Source organism: Tachypleus tridentatus, chromosome 9, assembly GCF_004210375.1.
Source record: "Tachypleus tridentatus isolate NWPU-2018 chromosome 9, ASM421037v1, whole genome shotgun sequence".
Classification (NCBI taxonomy): Eukaryota; Metazoa; Arthropoda; class Merostomata; order Xiphosura; family Limulidae; genus Tachypleus; species Tachypleus tridentatus.
Window position 1 is genome coordinate 56534896 of NC_134833.1, and position 15520 is coordinate 56550415.

General features: G+C 33.8%; 1 protein-coding gene across 13 annotated transcripts in view; it reads left to right on the forward strand.

The window, feature by feature from the left end:
- LOC143225282 (upstream stimulatory factor-like) overlaps window positions 1–15520 on the forward strand; it is a 45296-nt gene that overhangs the window by 8295 nt on the left and 21481 nt on the right. For all 13 annotated transcript variants that reach the window (XM_076454402.1, XM_076454403.1, XM_076454396.1 and 10 more), the window contains 4 exons: window positions 464–583; window positions 3377–3646; window positions 7762–7905; window positions 8947–9041. In XM_076454402.1, the coding sequence (XP_076310517.1) occupies window positions 464–583; window positions 3377–3646; window positions 7762–7905; window positions 8947–9041 (629 nt within the window). The remainder of the gene's footprint in view (window positions 1–463; window positions 584–3376; window positions 3647–7761; window positions 7906–8946; window positions 9042–15520) is intronic.

Sequence of the window (15520 nt, forward strand, 5' to 3'; positions counted from 1 at the left end):
TTTTCAGTTGTTGTACAGTGTGTCAGGAAACTTAAAATAACCAAAGATTTTCAGTTGTTGTACAGTGTGTCAGGAAACTTAAAATAACCAAAGATTTTCAGTTGTTGTACAGTGTGTCAGGAAACTTAAAATAACCAAAGATTTTCAGTTGTTGTACAGTGTGTCAGGAAACTTAAAATAACCAAAGATTTTCAGTTGTTGTACAGTGTGTCAGGAAACTTAAAATAACCAAAGATTTTCAGTTGTTGTACAGTGTGTCAGGAAACTTAAAATAAGCATTTGCTTCTTTTTCTTTTGATAATTTTATTTAAGTTTGTTTTTAATATTTTTTTATGAATCTGATTAACAAGAATATGGCCTATATAAACTAATAAATGAAAGATAAATAATTGTAAGCAAGTTGAACCTATAACTTAAAGGTTGTAATATATTAACCTTCAGTACATTTTGTAAAATTATATAGACAGCTCAGTGAATACAGTCAACACAGTTGAAGATGCTACAGAACTTTGTGCTACCCAACAAAACAGTAGTCTTCTTGATCCTACAGTTCACTATCAGTTTAGAGCAGAGAATGGTCAAGGTGAGCTTTAAAAAAAATAAATAATTTAGATTGCTTTTAATTAACACTTTATTGTCAGTCTGAGTACCTTATGTAAGCTTGAATTTATGTAGATCTGATTCGACTGCAAATGATTGGATAATATCAATATCCAATATAAACAATTAAATCTCATTCACTGATGACGAGAAAACCCACTTGTAGAGAAAAAATATGTATGTAAAAACAGCTGGTTGGGTTGAGAAAATTTTTATGTAGAGGAGTGAATATAAAAATTTTTTCAACCCAAACCAGCAGTTTTACATATATATAAATCTCGTTCACCTAATGTTTAGAAGGAAGCCATTACATTATCTATATAATTTTTACTTGTGTAGATTTTAGCATAATGAACTGAACTTTGTGTGCAGGTAGCAAGGGGCCATTTTTTGTTTAAAGCTGTCTTTTCATACCCACCTTTGAAAAGTCATGACCTTTCATACTTTTATAAATTGCTGGCCTTCACCACTGCCAAAACAACTAATTCTTTAAGCCATTCACTCTGTTAGAAGAATCTCTTCTAACTGAAGCTAGCCTGTCTTTTCAGATCTTAAACATGTATTTTCTCATTCTGTTATTGTCAATAAATGGTACAAATAAATCACAAGCCTTTATCTGTTCAATCCCCTATATAATCTTGCAATCTTTGTTAAATTGAAATCACCATTTTTCATCCTAATAGCCCTCATTTGAACTTTTTTTAGTAAGTTAATTTCCTTTCTCACCTAGAGACCAAAACTGTGTTTCATGTGAAGACTAACTTGTTATTTGTATTAAAGATAATTGTCTTTTGTCTTGCATTTAACACCCTTGCTATAGACTAAGTCAATTTCACTTAAAATTGGAACTTCAAAGTATCCATACTTGAATATGTTTTGTGTAGCCTCACAAAATTTTGCAGACTTTCATAAGCATTAAATCATTTGTAAACAAAAAATCAAAATTTTTAAAGATTATTTTCACTAAAACTTTCTCCATGAATAGTGTTGACTGCTCTGAGTTAAAAGTTGTTTTCATGTTAAGATTAAAAATACTTTTCTTCATCTGAGAAAACTCAAATTTTGTTTGTATAATTTCTAATACTCCTAAATAAATTTCAGATGCTCATTTTCAGTGAAACTTTATATTTTATTTGTTATTTTCACTACCATAAACCTGTATGAGGTTGTAAATTTGACTGACTTCCTGATCACAAAAAAATTGAAATAAATTTAAATTACCCTTTTTTCTGTATATAATGTCTTTGAATAGTAACATGAAACTACATTTGTTTTTTATTGTTTGAATTGTGTCCACCTAGTATTCCTACCATACATTATTGAATTACGTTATCCATGAGCTATTCTGAGCTGCTCACATTGGTGCCTTGTGAAAAACTATTACAATATTATTTATTTCACCTAATGTAATCCAACTTTAATATTTTCTTATTTTTACATTTTAGTTGCTTTTATAACAATAAATAAAGTACTTATCTTAGTCTGCTCGTTATTGTGCTATTCACTGTCGATGATATATAACCATACTTTTTAGTACTGATGGTTGTAATGTACTAAATAATTTTAATTTAATTAAATAATGCACCAAAGAACTTGGAATAATATGCAAAAAGCAGACAATGAACCATAACTATCACATTTTTTCTTGCTTTCTAAGTATTGAGACAACAGCTTTTCCAAATTCATTCAAGATAGTCAGGAGTTTTCCATGGGGAAAGAAGTTTTAACTGTAAGAGAAATTGGCAATTCTCTGTGCAGAAAACAGTGTAACATGATACATCATTTGGTATATTAAAACTTGGGTCCTTCTACTAGTTTTAAATTATATACTGTTAAACATCAGGGAGAACTATTGTAATCTCTGTAAGAGATGTGATGAATGGGAGTGGCAAGAGGGTATAGTTTTCTGTTCTATGATTGCAACCAAATAAGACAGAAGACTATAAAACTGTTTTGTCTCAGTGATGACATTATAATGAGTAATTTATGTTAAATTTCCTGTCTCTTAGAGAGGTGGTAAATAAATTAGAAAAAAGGTGATGCCTAGAGAGCATTAGGGGCAGTGTATACATGAATTTTTTAAATATTACTTTTTAAAATTAAGAACTTAAAACTTGTATAATATTAAAATTTCAATTATTAGTTGTGTTTCATGCCAAGTTTATTTTTAGACCATGACAAGAAAATAGTTTAATTATAGTTTGAATGTAACTCAGAAAACTTCATTATGTGCACAGAAAAATATGCCCATAGTAAGAAGGTTAATATGCATTTAAGTATACAGTGAAATTTTATTAGTTTCACTTCTAGTACTGGCAACAGCATAGGGCTGTTCTTGGCCTAGTGGTTAACTTGTTCGGTTATAGATTTAGGAGTCCATTTTTTGCTTTTTGTTACAAAACAAACCCAACAAAAACACTGAATTTTGTAATTGTGGGTGGTTTGTAAAGGTGATGGACAATTTCCACTGTTCAATCAAACAAGAGAAGTTTAATAGTTCAAAAGTAGGGATGACTAGCGTTGATATCCAAACAGCTTTTTCACAAATAACTTGGAAAAGAAAAAAAGGATCTGATTCAATTTTTTGAGAGATTTCCATATGTATCAATTGTATGATACAAATAATAATAATGCTCTTATTTTAATTGTAAGTAATTTGCTCTTCTTGTAAGTTGGTACAAGTAATTCTGCAATACTTCAGAATACTAAATAATATAGAAGTACTTAAAAGTTTAATATCAACAACAAAAAGTTGATTATTCTCATTAATCTTTAGGTACTGTAACGTATCGTGTGGTACAGCTTGCATCAGAATGTGATGTAAATACTGATGCTTCTGCCCATGTGGTGACCACAGCAGCAGCATTAGTTGGTCAGCAAGTTGCTCAAACAATCCTAACCAGCTATTCCGCAACCAATGATGGAGACAGTCCCACATCAGATGTCCAGCCCTCAGACACGAGGTTTGCCTACTTTCCTGCTGTTGCAGATGGAAGCATAACCTCTTCACAGTCAGAAGCAGCAGCTCTGGCAGTACCAAGCCCAGGTGAGGTATAACTGTCACATGGACATATTATGATGAAATTGGAAACTTCAATGTTTTATGACTTGATTTGCTCTTGGTCATTCTTGTTGGAAAAGGGGTTAATTAGTAAGTACAGCTGTACAATCAATGTAATCAGTCAGTTGCTAAGCTCATTGATCAATTACATTCACATGAGAATTAGATAGCTTGAATAATTAAAAATAGTAATAATCGAAAACACTAATATCCATTACTTTATTTTTGTAAGTCCTGACACTAATTGTTTAAGCAGAGTAACTTCACATTAATTGAAACTAACAATGAGAAGCTATAATGGTGGTATTTTGGCTGCTAAGTTAGATGGAATAATCAGATATACCAATTTTGATTAGTTTATTATTTTCATGACATTAATTATTTTATGGAACTAATTGATGTCATTGATACTCACAGATAATGAGGTTAATAACTCAGCTCTATTAGTTAATACAACTAATTTGAATTTTGTATTAGCTCTTGTATCAATTCAACTTCTTGTAAACATGATTGATGCAAAGATTTTTTTATAATAATGCTTGTATTAAAAACGCACTCAATTTCTATCATTTTAGTGTTTTATGCAAATTAACTTTTACTGTCATGTGATAATTAATCCGTGTTATCCATGTAGTTATAATATGTAAAACAAACTGAGCCTTTTTTCTTTCCAAAATACTAATTACAACGTATTTATTTAAATTAAAACTCACAAATATTGTTGTTGGCATTTTTCATTGCTAATTATGAAGTTTTAACATAAATCTTATATTGATGCTTACTCTTTTTTTTTTATAAATTTCATAATACATACAGTAATTACTGTGGTATAACATTATCTTGAACTCGATGTCTGTCTAAGGCATTTGTCATAATGTATTTTTGGCTATTCCTATGAAATTCTCAAGATACTAACATCAATAAATTGCAGACTTGTGCTAATATTTACACATACATACATAAGCATTGAAATCATAGCATAGTATTACTAGTTAACTTTAACTTAGAGAAAAAAAGTGTTTGAAATTCCTGTAAATAAAACAAATAATGTGGGAAAGGGTTTAGCCACATTTTTTATTGGTACTGAAGCTTTTAGGATTTCTTAAGTATCAACCTCACAATTCTACTTATTCAAATTGTTCAACAACTAAAAAAAAGTAATCAAAGTCTCAAGTTTCATTGTACTTATTAACATGTAATTTTCCAACTTATAGAGGACTAGCAATATTGTAAAACACTGAAGTAGGTTTTGATCCATGTTTAAGTAAGTCTTCAAACAGTAGTGGATTTTAACCAAAGTTTGATTGTATAAGCATTCAGACAAGTAGGGAGCCTAGAATGTTTTAACCCTGTGCAGTGGATTTTGACCAATGTGAAACCATTTAAGTGTCTAAACAAGTATAAAAATTAGAATGTTGTTAAACACTGTTTAGTGTATTCTGACCAATGTTGTTGAACCATGAAAGTGTCGAGACAAATAGAGAACCCAGAATATTTTTTATGCTGTATGGTGGATTCTGACCAATGTTGAACCATGCAAGTGACCAAACAAGTAGAGAATGTTATTAAACACTGTGTAGTGGATTCTGACCAATGTTGAATCATGTAAGTGTCCAGACTATTAGAGAACCCAAAATACTATTACACATTGTGAAGGGTATTCTGAAACGTGGTGAACTTAAGTAAGTCTCTAGACAGAGAAATTTAAATGCTGTTACACATGAAGAATTGGTTTTGCATAAAGCTCAATTGGAGAACTTTGAATGTTAAACATTGTGAAATGGCTTCTGAACCTTACATAAGAAAGTAGATGACATATGAAATTTTGCAAGTAAATTGTGGTAACTTTTATACTGGTTAAACAAAATAGAATTTTTTATTGAAGAATACTATGGTATAAATTTCTGATACACTTCAAAAGTAATTGAATATTTGAACACTGATGTAAAGTATTCAATGGACTGAGTATGTGTGAAATTTTGTATAGACTGAAATTTCATTGAGCTCAAAATTCCATGCATTCATTATAAGTACTACCACTTCTTTCAATACCATCCTTAAAGCAATGAAACCAATGCTTTACTTAATTTTCTGGTCATATTTGAATTTAAATTTTCTGCAAGAACTGTTTAAGTAAGAAAACTGTTTCACAGTACTTATACCTTCTTGCATAGAATATATTTTGAAGCTGGTTTGATAAATGTTATGGTTATATTACTAAAGTTGGACCATGTTTGTAAAGATACCTTTTAGTTATCTTAATTATACCATTATTTATGGTAGTCAGTATATCATCTAAACTTGTTTTTGTGCATTATAATTTCCTTTCGAAATTTTACGTTTAGTGTTGATACACTTGGGAAATGTCATGAGTTGCTTATACATTTCTGATTTTTGTATTGTCTAGAGATCACACTTACATTTCAAAAGTATATATTACTACAGGCGGATGAAGCTTAGAATGAATTTTAAATATATATTAACTTTCTTGGCTGTTATATTTCATTAAATAAAATTACAATAATCACAGTGGAATCCTAAAATTGAGTTATTAGTTTCAGTAGTACCTATTTACATCCAGAGTCAGTTGCATTACACTACAGAAAACAGTTGTTACTTATGTAATGAGTATATATCTTACATGGAGGCCTACTTAGAATGGTCTTGTAGTTAGGGTACTTAACTTGTAACCTGCAGGTTGAAGTCTTGATTCTCATCATGAGACATACTGAAAATTTTGACTGTGGAGGCATTATAATCTGATGGTTAATTGCACTATTTGTTGGTTTAAAGTGGTTCAAGAGCTGGTTGTGGGTGTTTCTGACTGGCTGCCTTCTCTCTAGATTATTATCGCTTCAAATTTAGTGACAACTGATACAGATACCCCTTGAACAGTTTTGTGCAAAATTCAACAACCAAGCGATATCTTAAGAGTAAAACAAGACAAAAACCAATGTTTTGGAGCACAAGGAAATGTAAAATATTTATTATTACTTACAGCCAACTAGTTTTAATAATGGAATTACTATTATCAGTGCTAATAAGTTAAACTTATTAAGTTTAACAGGTATTGCAGTGGGATGTGTTAAACGGTCTGCCGTCTCTATTTATACACACACATTTTTTTAATTATGCAAATACTGTGTTTTAACACATTCATTCCCAAGGTTATATTTGTGGAATCTCATTTTGACCTAACTTCATTTTTATACCAAGTAGTAATTTTTTGCCAGGTTTAGAGTTATTAGATATATATATGGTTTTCGATGTCAAAAATGAGTGACCTGAGCTTCTGTGAAAGTCCATTTACTGCCAGAACAATGTCACTTACATCATTTTTTGTTCTAACAAGAGGTATATTTTATTTTTGAAATAAATAATAAGTTGAGAAATAAACATTCTCAATATCTGTAATATTAAAATATATATTGATGGCATGACAAGCATATATGTAAGAAGTGTTTGGTTTCTGACTTAAAGGGCTGTTAACATTATAACATGGCGATATGCTGATGGCAAAAGATTTTAAAATACATTGAATGTTAACTTTTGATTTTTTTTTTTTTAAAGAGAACATCTTTGAAGTCTCATTCATTTTCATTGTAATCCATACTGAATATGATATCTTTGTTATTATCCTTTGTGCAATTTATGAACTCTTTTTAAGGGTTTCACTCTTATGTCCCCATATCATGAAGATGTCATCTTCTTATCTAACTTAAGTATTCCTTCATTTACATCTTAATTTCCACCCTTTGTCTTTTATAATGAACTCCTCCATTTAACAGTTTGTAGCAGAACATATTCTAAGCAACACTACTGATACCAGAACTGATGTTAAAAGCTTTATTACCAAAACTAGTTAGATCTAAGTAAAAATAAATATTTTACTTTTAATTGTGCCAAAATACATTGCTTTTTTGTGGGGTTTTTTATTCATAATATAGTAGCACAATGTGCCAAAAAAGAAATTATAAGAAAAAAATCAAAAGAGAACAAGATTATACCTGTATAGTATGTCATTTTATGTCTCTAAAACTTTTAACTACTGTGAGCATAATGTAGGTACTTTAGTGGTTTAATTTTTTACATTTATGCAGGACAGTTTTATGTAATGATGTCTTCACAAGATGTGCTTCAGCCAGGACAAAGAACTTTGGCTCCAAGAACACATCAGTTTAGTCCAAAATTAGATGTAACAAGAACAGCGAGAGATGAACGTCGCAGAGCCACTCACAATGAAGGTAATTTACTGCAAAATTCCTAGCATGTATATATCAATAATTCCATAATTATTCAGAGGACACAAACTGTAAAGTCATGAAAAGATCTAAATAACATATTCGACCCTTTTGAAATAGTCTTAAGTTCAGTAGTTCAAAAGTGGTGCCAGTTTTAAATCTTTAGTCCAAAATTTATAAGAAAGAAATAGTACAATTTAATGTTAAAAGAAAAGAAGGTGATTTGCAAATATTTTATAGCTCATGGCTCTTTGTTTGTCACTTAACTTTGAAGTTATAAAGGAGATCTAAAGCAAAGAGGAAAAAATATATCAAAGCACGAAAAATACCATTCATGAGAATGACATTTTTTATCAATTTTTAAAATTCTACTGAGTGTTAATCCCATAAAATGAAATTTAATTGAATCAAAACAACTTTTACTGGTTTAAAAAACAATAAAAAATTAACAAATTAGGCCACATTTGTGGAAGTTTTTACAGAAATAGCATAGTGTAATTTGTTACATAATTAAGGTCGAAAAGAAAATTATAGTAATACTTGTCAACCAACCAGTATAATTTGTTTACAGACTCTCTTTGAAATAATTACTGAGTAATATTTTGCAAATGTGAATAAATTGCCTTGGGATTTATCACAATACCACAAAATTGTGTGATATGTAGGAACTTTTTTTTACTCCTAAAGAAGAAGAGTGAACTATTTGAAAGTGCTTATGTTTCTGATGTTTTGAAATCTACTTGTATTTTGTGATTCTTGCTCTAATTCTTTCACTCTGTTTGATTTTATTGAGGAATTTATTGTTACTTTTCTGTAGAAATACAAATACTGTTCCATAATCTTACATTTTATGATCATGTGCAAACAAGAATTTAAAGAAAGTACTGCTAGGTCCACAAGAAAGCTGCGGATGGTAAAAGGATCAAATATATCCAATCAGCAAGAATTCAGGTTTATTTACATTTTTTAAGGTTATGATTTCTAAAACCTTTTGTTGAGAAGTTTGAGTATAATGAAACATGAATACTTTTTGCTTGTTCACAGTGGAAAGAAAAAGAAGAGACAAAATTAATAATTGGATAATGAAGTTATCAAAAGTAGTGCCTGATTGTTCTTCTGATCACACCAAGCAAGGGCAGGTGAGTTCCAGTAAATCATGTGAATGTGAAAGTAAGAAAATTAAGTCAAGATCATTAGGATTGTATTATATTTCTGTTAATAGTGAAAAATAAGAGCATTATATTCAAAATTCTAAAATAAATTTTTCTTTAGATTGTTATTTGGCTGTTATCAGTGAGTTCATAATTAACGTATTAACAATGAGTGCAGAAGTCAATACTTTGGTGAGGAAATTTATAACAATTTTCCATCAAATGTTTAATGTCGAACATAATAAAACAGTGATTGTTACTGCTACTATTGCTGTACAGAAGTTATATCAAACATGCATGCATACCATTCTTTTCATTTAGCATTTGATAAATGAATTTCATTTTTTCTAATGAGATACGTACTTTCCACTCATACAAAAGCTTTTCCTGATTTTCATCTGCTAATTCATTTGAAAAATTTATTCTCATAGTAGCTTACTTATAAACCCCCGCTCAGTTCAAACTGCTCATTTAGCAAGTATAGAACATGCAATGACAACCATCCACCAATAGGAGCACAACAGGTGGTTCCTTCTCTATTACATTTTATGTATCTCACTTTCTCTATCGACACCATAAAAGCTGGAAGCATTTCTTGCTTAATGTCAGATTTCAATACTAACTACACGTTTTTTGTTGTTTTTTTAATATATATGTTTTCTTTCTACTTGCATCATATCATGAGAGAGATTTTAATTCTCTGTTTCACATACATTATAGTATTTTCTACATTTCGTATTTGTGATTCCTACCATCGTTATTGCTGTTTTTGGAAACACGTTTAGTTTTCTTACTTCAACCATAGGATTGATGCTGTCTGCTAAGGGTTTGTTGAATGTCCACTTTCTCCATGTGGCCAGACCTTTTTCTTCACAATGCTCAGCATATATTCCTGCTTTTTTCTGTATGTTCAAGATGCAGTTGGTTTTACTGGTTTTATGTTTTGTTCCAGTTGTTGTGTCACGTTGTCTTTCAGTTCAGTTGGAGTTTGTTTTTCTCCTTCTTTCCTCCTTTTACTTTGAGCTCTCCAAGTGGCTTGTGGTAAGTATTTTGACTTGTATACTACCAACATCATTGCTATGCCTTTGGTTGGCTCAAATCCTGTGCCTATTGTGTGACTTTGTCCTTATTTCTATACTTGAGCATTCAGCATTTCGTGTCATTATTCTTTTGATTTTGATAAGCTGGATTATTTCTATGTATGTTTTTTTTATGTACATTGTTTTTGACAGATTTTGGGCTAGATAAGTACTTTTTTCACTAGGCATGTTTAGCTGGATTAAGTTCCATGTCACTGATTATATTAATGAGTGGTACTTTATGGTTATCTCTGTAATAGTAATTTAATTATAATTCTTATAAGTAATATTATTTATAAATAAATAAACAGTAATTTATTTCTAATAGTAATATGTGGTTATCTCTGAATTATTTAGTTTTTTAATCATTGTTCGATATATGACTTACAGCCCTCACCTAGTGGTATATATATATATCTATATGTGTGCATAATTCTATTCTGTACATTATCAACTGTCACAGATAAACTATCATGAGTAAAGGAGATTTCTGTTCATCCCTGCTTCTCCCATTATTGAATAAATTTGAAACAGTCTGCACTTTTCAGAAGAGGGTTTCATGGTCATCCATTGCACTTTCTTCAGTCTTTTGTCTTCTTAACTCCTCACTGCCTTTTACACTTCCTTTCTTGAGTTAAGGAGTTCTTACCATTCTCCAATTCCTTGTCATTGGGTGGTGAGTCATGAAGCAAATTATTTCTTTCTGTATTCTCTTGGGAAGAGTCATGGAAAGGCTCTCTCCTTCTCTTTGGGGGTCTAATGTGAGAGAGAGCTGAACCAGTCACCACTGGATTTTCTTTGTAATACAAAGGTCAGGCTGATAGTGCCCTGTTCTTGCAGTTGAGATTTGTAGATGCCTCCTGTCTAAATAATTTTGATTGCAAGAAGAAATTTCCCTCCTCCTACATTAAATAGATGATCCACATCCTACTTGTAATTGCAAGTACGTGTGGTGTTCTTTCCTGCTCTAATGGTTGAATGGTTCTTGTTTCTTTCCTACTTGTAGTACTGGCTACAGGAGGAACCTGTGTTCTTACAATTGATTTGAGATTCACACACTGTTCCATAATTCTGGGTTCAATTTGGTTGACTTCTTCCTATGATTGATGTGAAAATTTGTCTGGTGATCACCATTTACTTACTCGTAATTCCAGTTGTTTGCAGTATGGCACTCTGTTTACTTGTGATTATGGTTAGAGCATCTCTGTTGTTCATGGTCTGCTCATTCTAGCCATGTTACATTGTCTGTACTCAGTTGACTCTGTGGCACTGTCTTCTGCCTTGTAATACCAAGGTTGGGGTTGGGGAAGAGTCTTTCTCCATTGTTTTCGGAGGAATTCCTTATTGTTTCCCCTCGACGTAGGTTTCTGTACATGGTAAAAAAAACCTCCTAAGGAAGGTTCTGTTCTTTCAGTTTATCTCCTTTGAGATCAAAACATCCACCCATGTGTTTGCTGTTTGGTGGTTGAGGGGTCCTACCTTAATTCACTGTTTCGGCCTTGAATTCCTGTCCACTTAGGCTAGGGTCAACCAAGTATCAGTGTTGGATGTTCTCAACAGGTGTTGTGGACATAGTATCTGATGCTAGTGTTTGGGTATAGTGCTCACGAAACCCTGGCATAGCTGTAGTGTCCTTATTTGGCATTGTAGTGCATCCCCTCGTAGGGCTACATGGTGGGTTGGGTCAGTGGACACCAAAATATCTTTTTTTATTATGGATCTTTCAATTAAAAACTTAAATAAAATATTGAAAAAACAGTTCATAGGTAAATGTCCATGTCTTGAAAATTCTGAGCAGCAATCTTCAACATCTGTAACACATGTACCTCATTTTCCTATACTCCCTTTTTCATTCAGAAGGGACTAGAGGGACATGCTGGCTCTCCAAAGTCAGTGAAGAAGCTTTGCTCTGGTGACATATTGGTGGAAACATCCACATCTCAACACAGTGAACTCTTCTTGCATTTGAAGGCAATTGGGGATATACCTGTTGAGGTTACACCTCATGCTACTTTGAATTCATCATGAAAAGTTATTGTTGAGAGGGGTTTGAAGAACATCCCAGACTCATAGATTCTTGCTGGTTTCTCCACCCAAAGAGTTTCTGCAGTGAGGCTTATCTCCACTCGCAAATTATGATGCCAACAAATGTCCTCATTGTGACATTCACATCACCAATTCCACCTGCTATCATCAAGGCAGGTTATCTCAATTGCAGGGTATGGCCATACATTCCAAACCCTCTCAAATGTTTTCACTGTTAGCGTTTTAGTCACTTGAAGACATCATGTCATGGTTCCTTGACGTGTGCTTGTTGTAGTGGCAAGGACCATGATAACTATGAGTGTGAAATGGACCCTCATTGCATCAATTGCAATGGTTCTCACCTGTCCTACTTTCATTCTTGCCCATGTTGTTGGAAGAAAAAGAGGTGCAACATTTGAAAATGATTCAAAACATTACTTACCCTGAAGCTTAAAAGTTGCTGTCAGCCACTTTATCTTGGACGTATGCTACCTCACTTCATTCCACTACTACAGTGAGAGTGCAGACAACCTCTCTCTGCCTCCAAAGAATCATTCTCAAACCAAATTAAATGTCTTTTGACCTCCATGGTTAAAGTAGTTGATGAATCAACTTCAACACCCATCTCTGTTCATAACATGCATTCCAGCAAACCCCAAGATCCACTTCCTTGGGTACATCTTCCCATCCCAAGATGCAAAACGATCATTCATTCACATCGTTAGTCGATGGAATCCTCTTCCAACAGCAAAGACCTGCCCAATCGACCCAGGGCAGGATCCATGGAGCTCGATTAAAGATGGAGAGACCTATGATCAATTAGACCTAGATGCTTTCCTTGATCAGTTGCCATTTCCCTTTTTAATCCTGGTGGACTTAAATGGACATCATCCGCTCTGATGGGAGGGGTCGCTCCATAGAGCATATGCTCTCTGATCACAACCTTTCTTTTTCATTAGTGGTTCTTCTGCTTACTTCCATGCACCTAGTCAGTTTTTTACTGCTATTGATTTCTCAATTTGCTCCCCTTCACTATTCTCTGACTTTTCATGGAGGGTTGAAATAATCCATGAGGCAGTGATCAATTTCCTATAATTGTGAGAGAGATTGGTCTTGGTCATTGCCACCCGACCTGTGTGCCCCGGTGGAAGCTAGAACAAGCAAACTGGCCTTCCTTCACTGCTCTCACAGAACTTGATCCTACCATTGTCTGTAAGCCATCAATAGATGACTGTGTGGCAGCAGTAACTGACTGTATTTAACAGGCAGCTTCTCAGTGTATCCCTAAAACCTCAACACATTTTCCACGATATCCTTGTTCATGGTGGAATTCTGTCTGCCACATGGCACAGAAGCCTCAAAAACGGGCCTGGGATACTTTTTGTAGGTATCCCACACTCTCATACCATATTGCTTTCCAGCAGGTCTATACACATGTTTGGTGGGTAAGATGTCAAAGCCAGAAGGACTTTTGGATAAATGCACAACCAGCATATCTTCTTCCACCAGTTCCAGAATGATGTGGGACAAGATTCAAAAGGTCAGTGGGCAATATAATTTTTTCATCATCTCGATCTTACTCTCTGATGACCAGGAAGTAGCTGATACCTGCAGCATCGCTGATACTCTAGGTGAAAGCTTTTTCTGGGTATCTAGCATTACTGCTTCTTCCTCCACCATCTTAGCCATCATGACTCGGACAGAGCAATCACTCCTTTCCTTTCGAGCTGATTGTCTTTATGACTATAATCTTCCCTTTACACTGGTGGAACTCAAACTGGCCCTTCATTTGTCTGGCAGTACATCGGTGAGACCTGATGTTGAAAATGAAATGTTGCACCATCTCTTTCCTTTTTCTCTTCCTATTCTTCTGATTGTTTTTAACTGGAGCTGGCAGGAGAATGTTTTTCGTGATGCCTGGTGCCAGGCTATTGTCCTACCTTTCTCTAATCCTGGGAAGGATCCCAAGATTCCTTCAAACTACTGTCCCATTTCTTTGATGAGCTGTCTCTGTAAGACTTAGAGAGGATGGTTAATGCTTGTCTTGTTAGGTTCCTCGAACCAAACAACCTTCTCTCACCCACCCAGTGTGGGTTATAATGACAGTGCTCCACAATGGACCACTTGATTTGACTTGAAATGTCAATCAGAGAAGGCTTATGGTAGAACATGGAGGTATGGCATTTTACGACACCTTCATATGTATGGGTTACGTGCCTATTTGCCCATTTTTATTAAAAATATTTTAATGGACAAGAGATTCCAAGTTCATGTGGGTTTGCCACTTTCCCATACTTTACTGCAGGAACTTGGAGTCCCTTAGGGCTGTGTTTTGAGTGTCACACTTTTCAGTATAAAGATTAATGCCATTACTGAACAACTCCCTGTTACTGTTGCAAACAGGCTCTATATCAATGACTTTCACATCTCATGTCAGTCATCGAACATGAAGTATATTGAGCAGCAGCTACAGACTGCACTCAATCATTTACTAAAGTGGACCACAGCAAACGGCTTTAGCTTGTCTCTTTTTATAACCATTTGCATGCACTTTTGCCACCAACAAGGTATTCACTTTGATCCTGAACTTTGTATCAGTGAAGTTGTGCTGCCTATGGTCTCTAAGACAAAGTTCTTGGGGCTTATCTTTGATCATAGGCTGATCTTTATACTACACATCAAGCATCTACAGATCAAATGTACAAGAACATTGAACATCTTCCATGTCCTCTCTTCCACCACTTGGGGAGTGGATCAGTGTTCTATGCTTAAGATATGTCATTGCTCTTATTTGATCAAAATTAAACAATGGATCGCTGGTCTATGGCTCTGCCAGGACCTCGACCTTAAAGATGCTAGACCCCTTTCATCATCAAGGACTTCGGCTCTGCACCAGGGCTTTCCACACTTCCCCAGTTCAGTGTTTATACACAGAGTCTCATGAACTTTCTTTGCAGCTCTGCTGTTTGCAACTATCCTTACTATATGCTTTGAAACTTTGTTCCTTACCAAAGCATCCCACTTGGGGTTGTGTTTTCCTTTTTGGTAGCCATACTGTTTCAGAACAGATGATCTGCCATTGCTCCTTTTGGCATTCATATCCAGACACAGTTGGATGAATTGGGTCTGTCCTTGAATAACATTGCCACTGGTATCCACTGGTCAGTCCACCCCACCATGGCTTATTACAGTTCCCAAATGTGACCTATCTTTAAGTCATCTGAGAAAATGATAGACACTATCAATTGGAAGCACTCTGTTATTTGCTGAACATCTTTTGAACCATCCTTCCATTCCTATTATACAGATGGTTTCAAATCAGATGGCTGTGTGGGCTCTGCCATGGTTTGTTGTGGTTCAGTG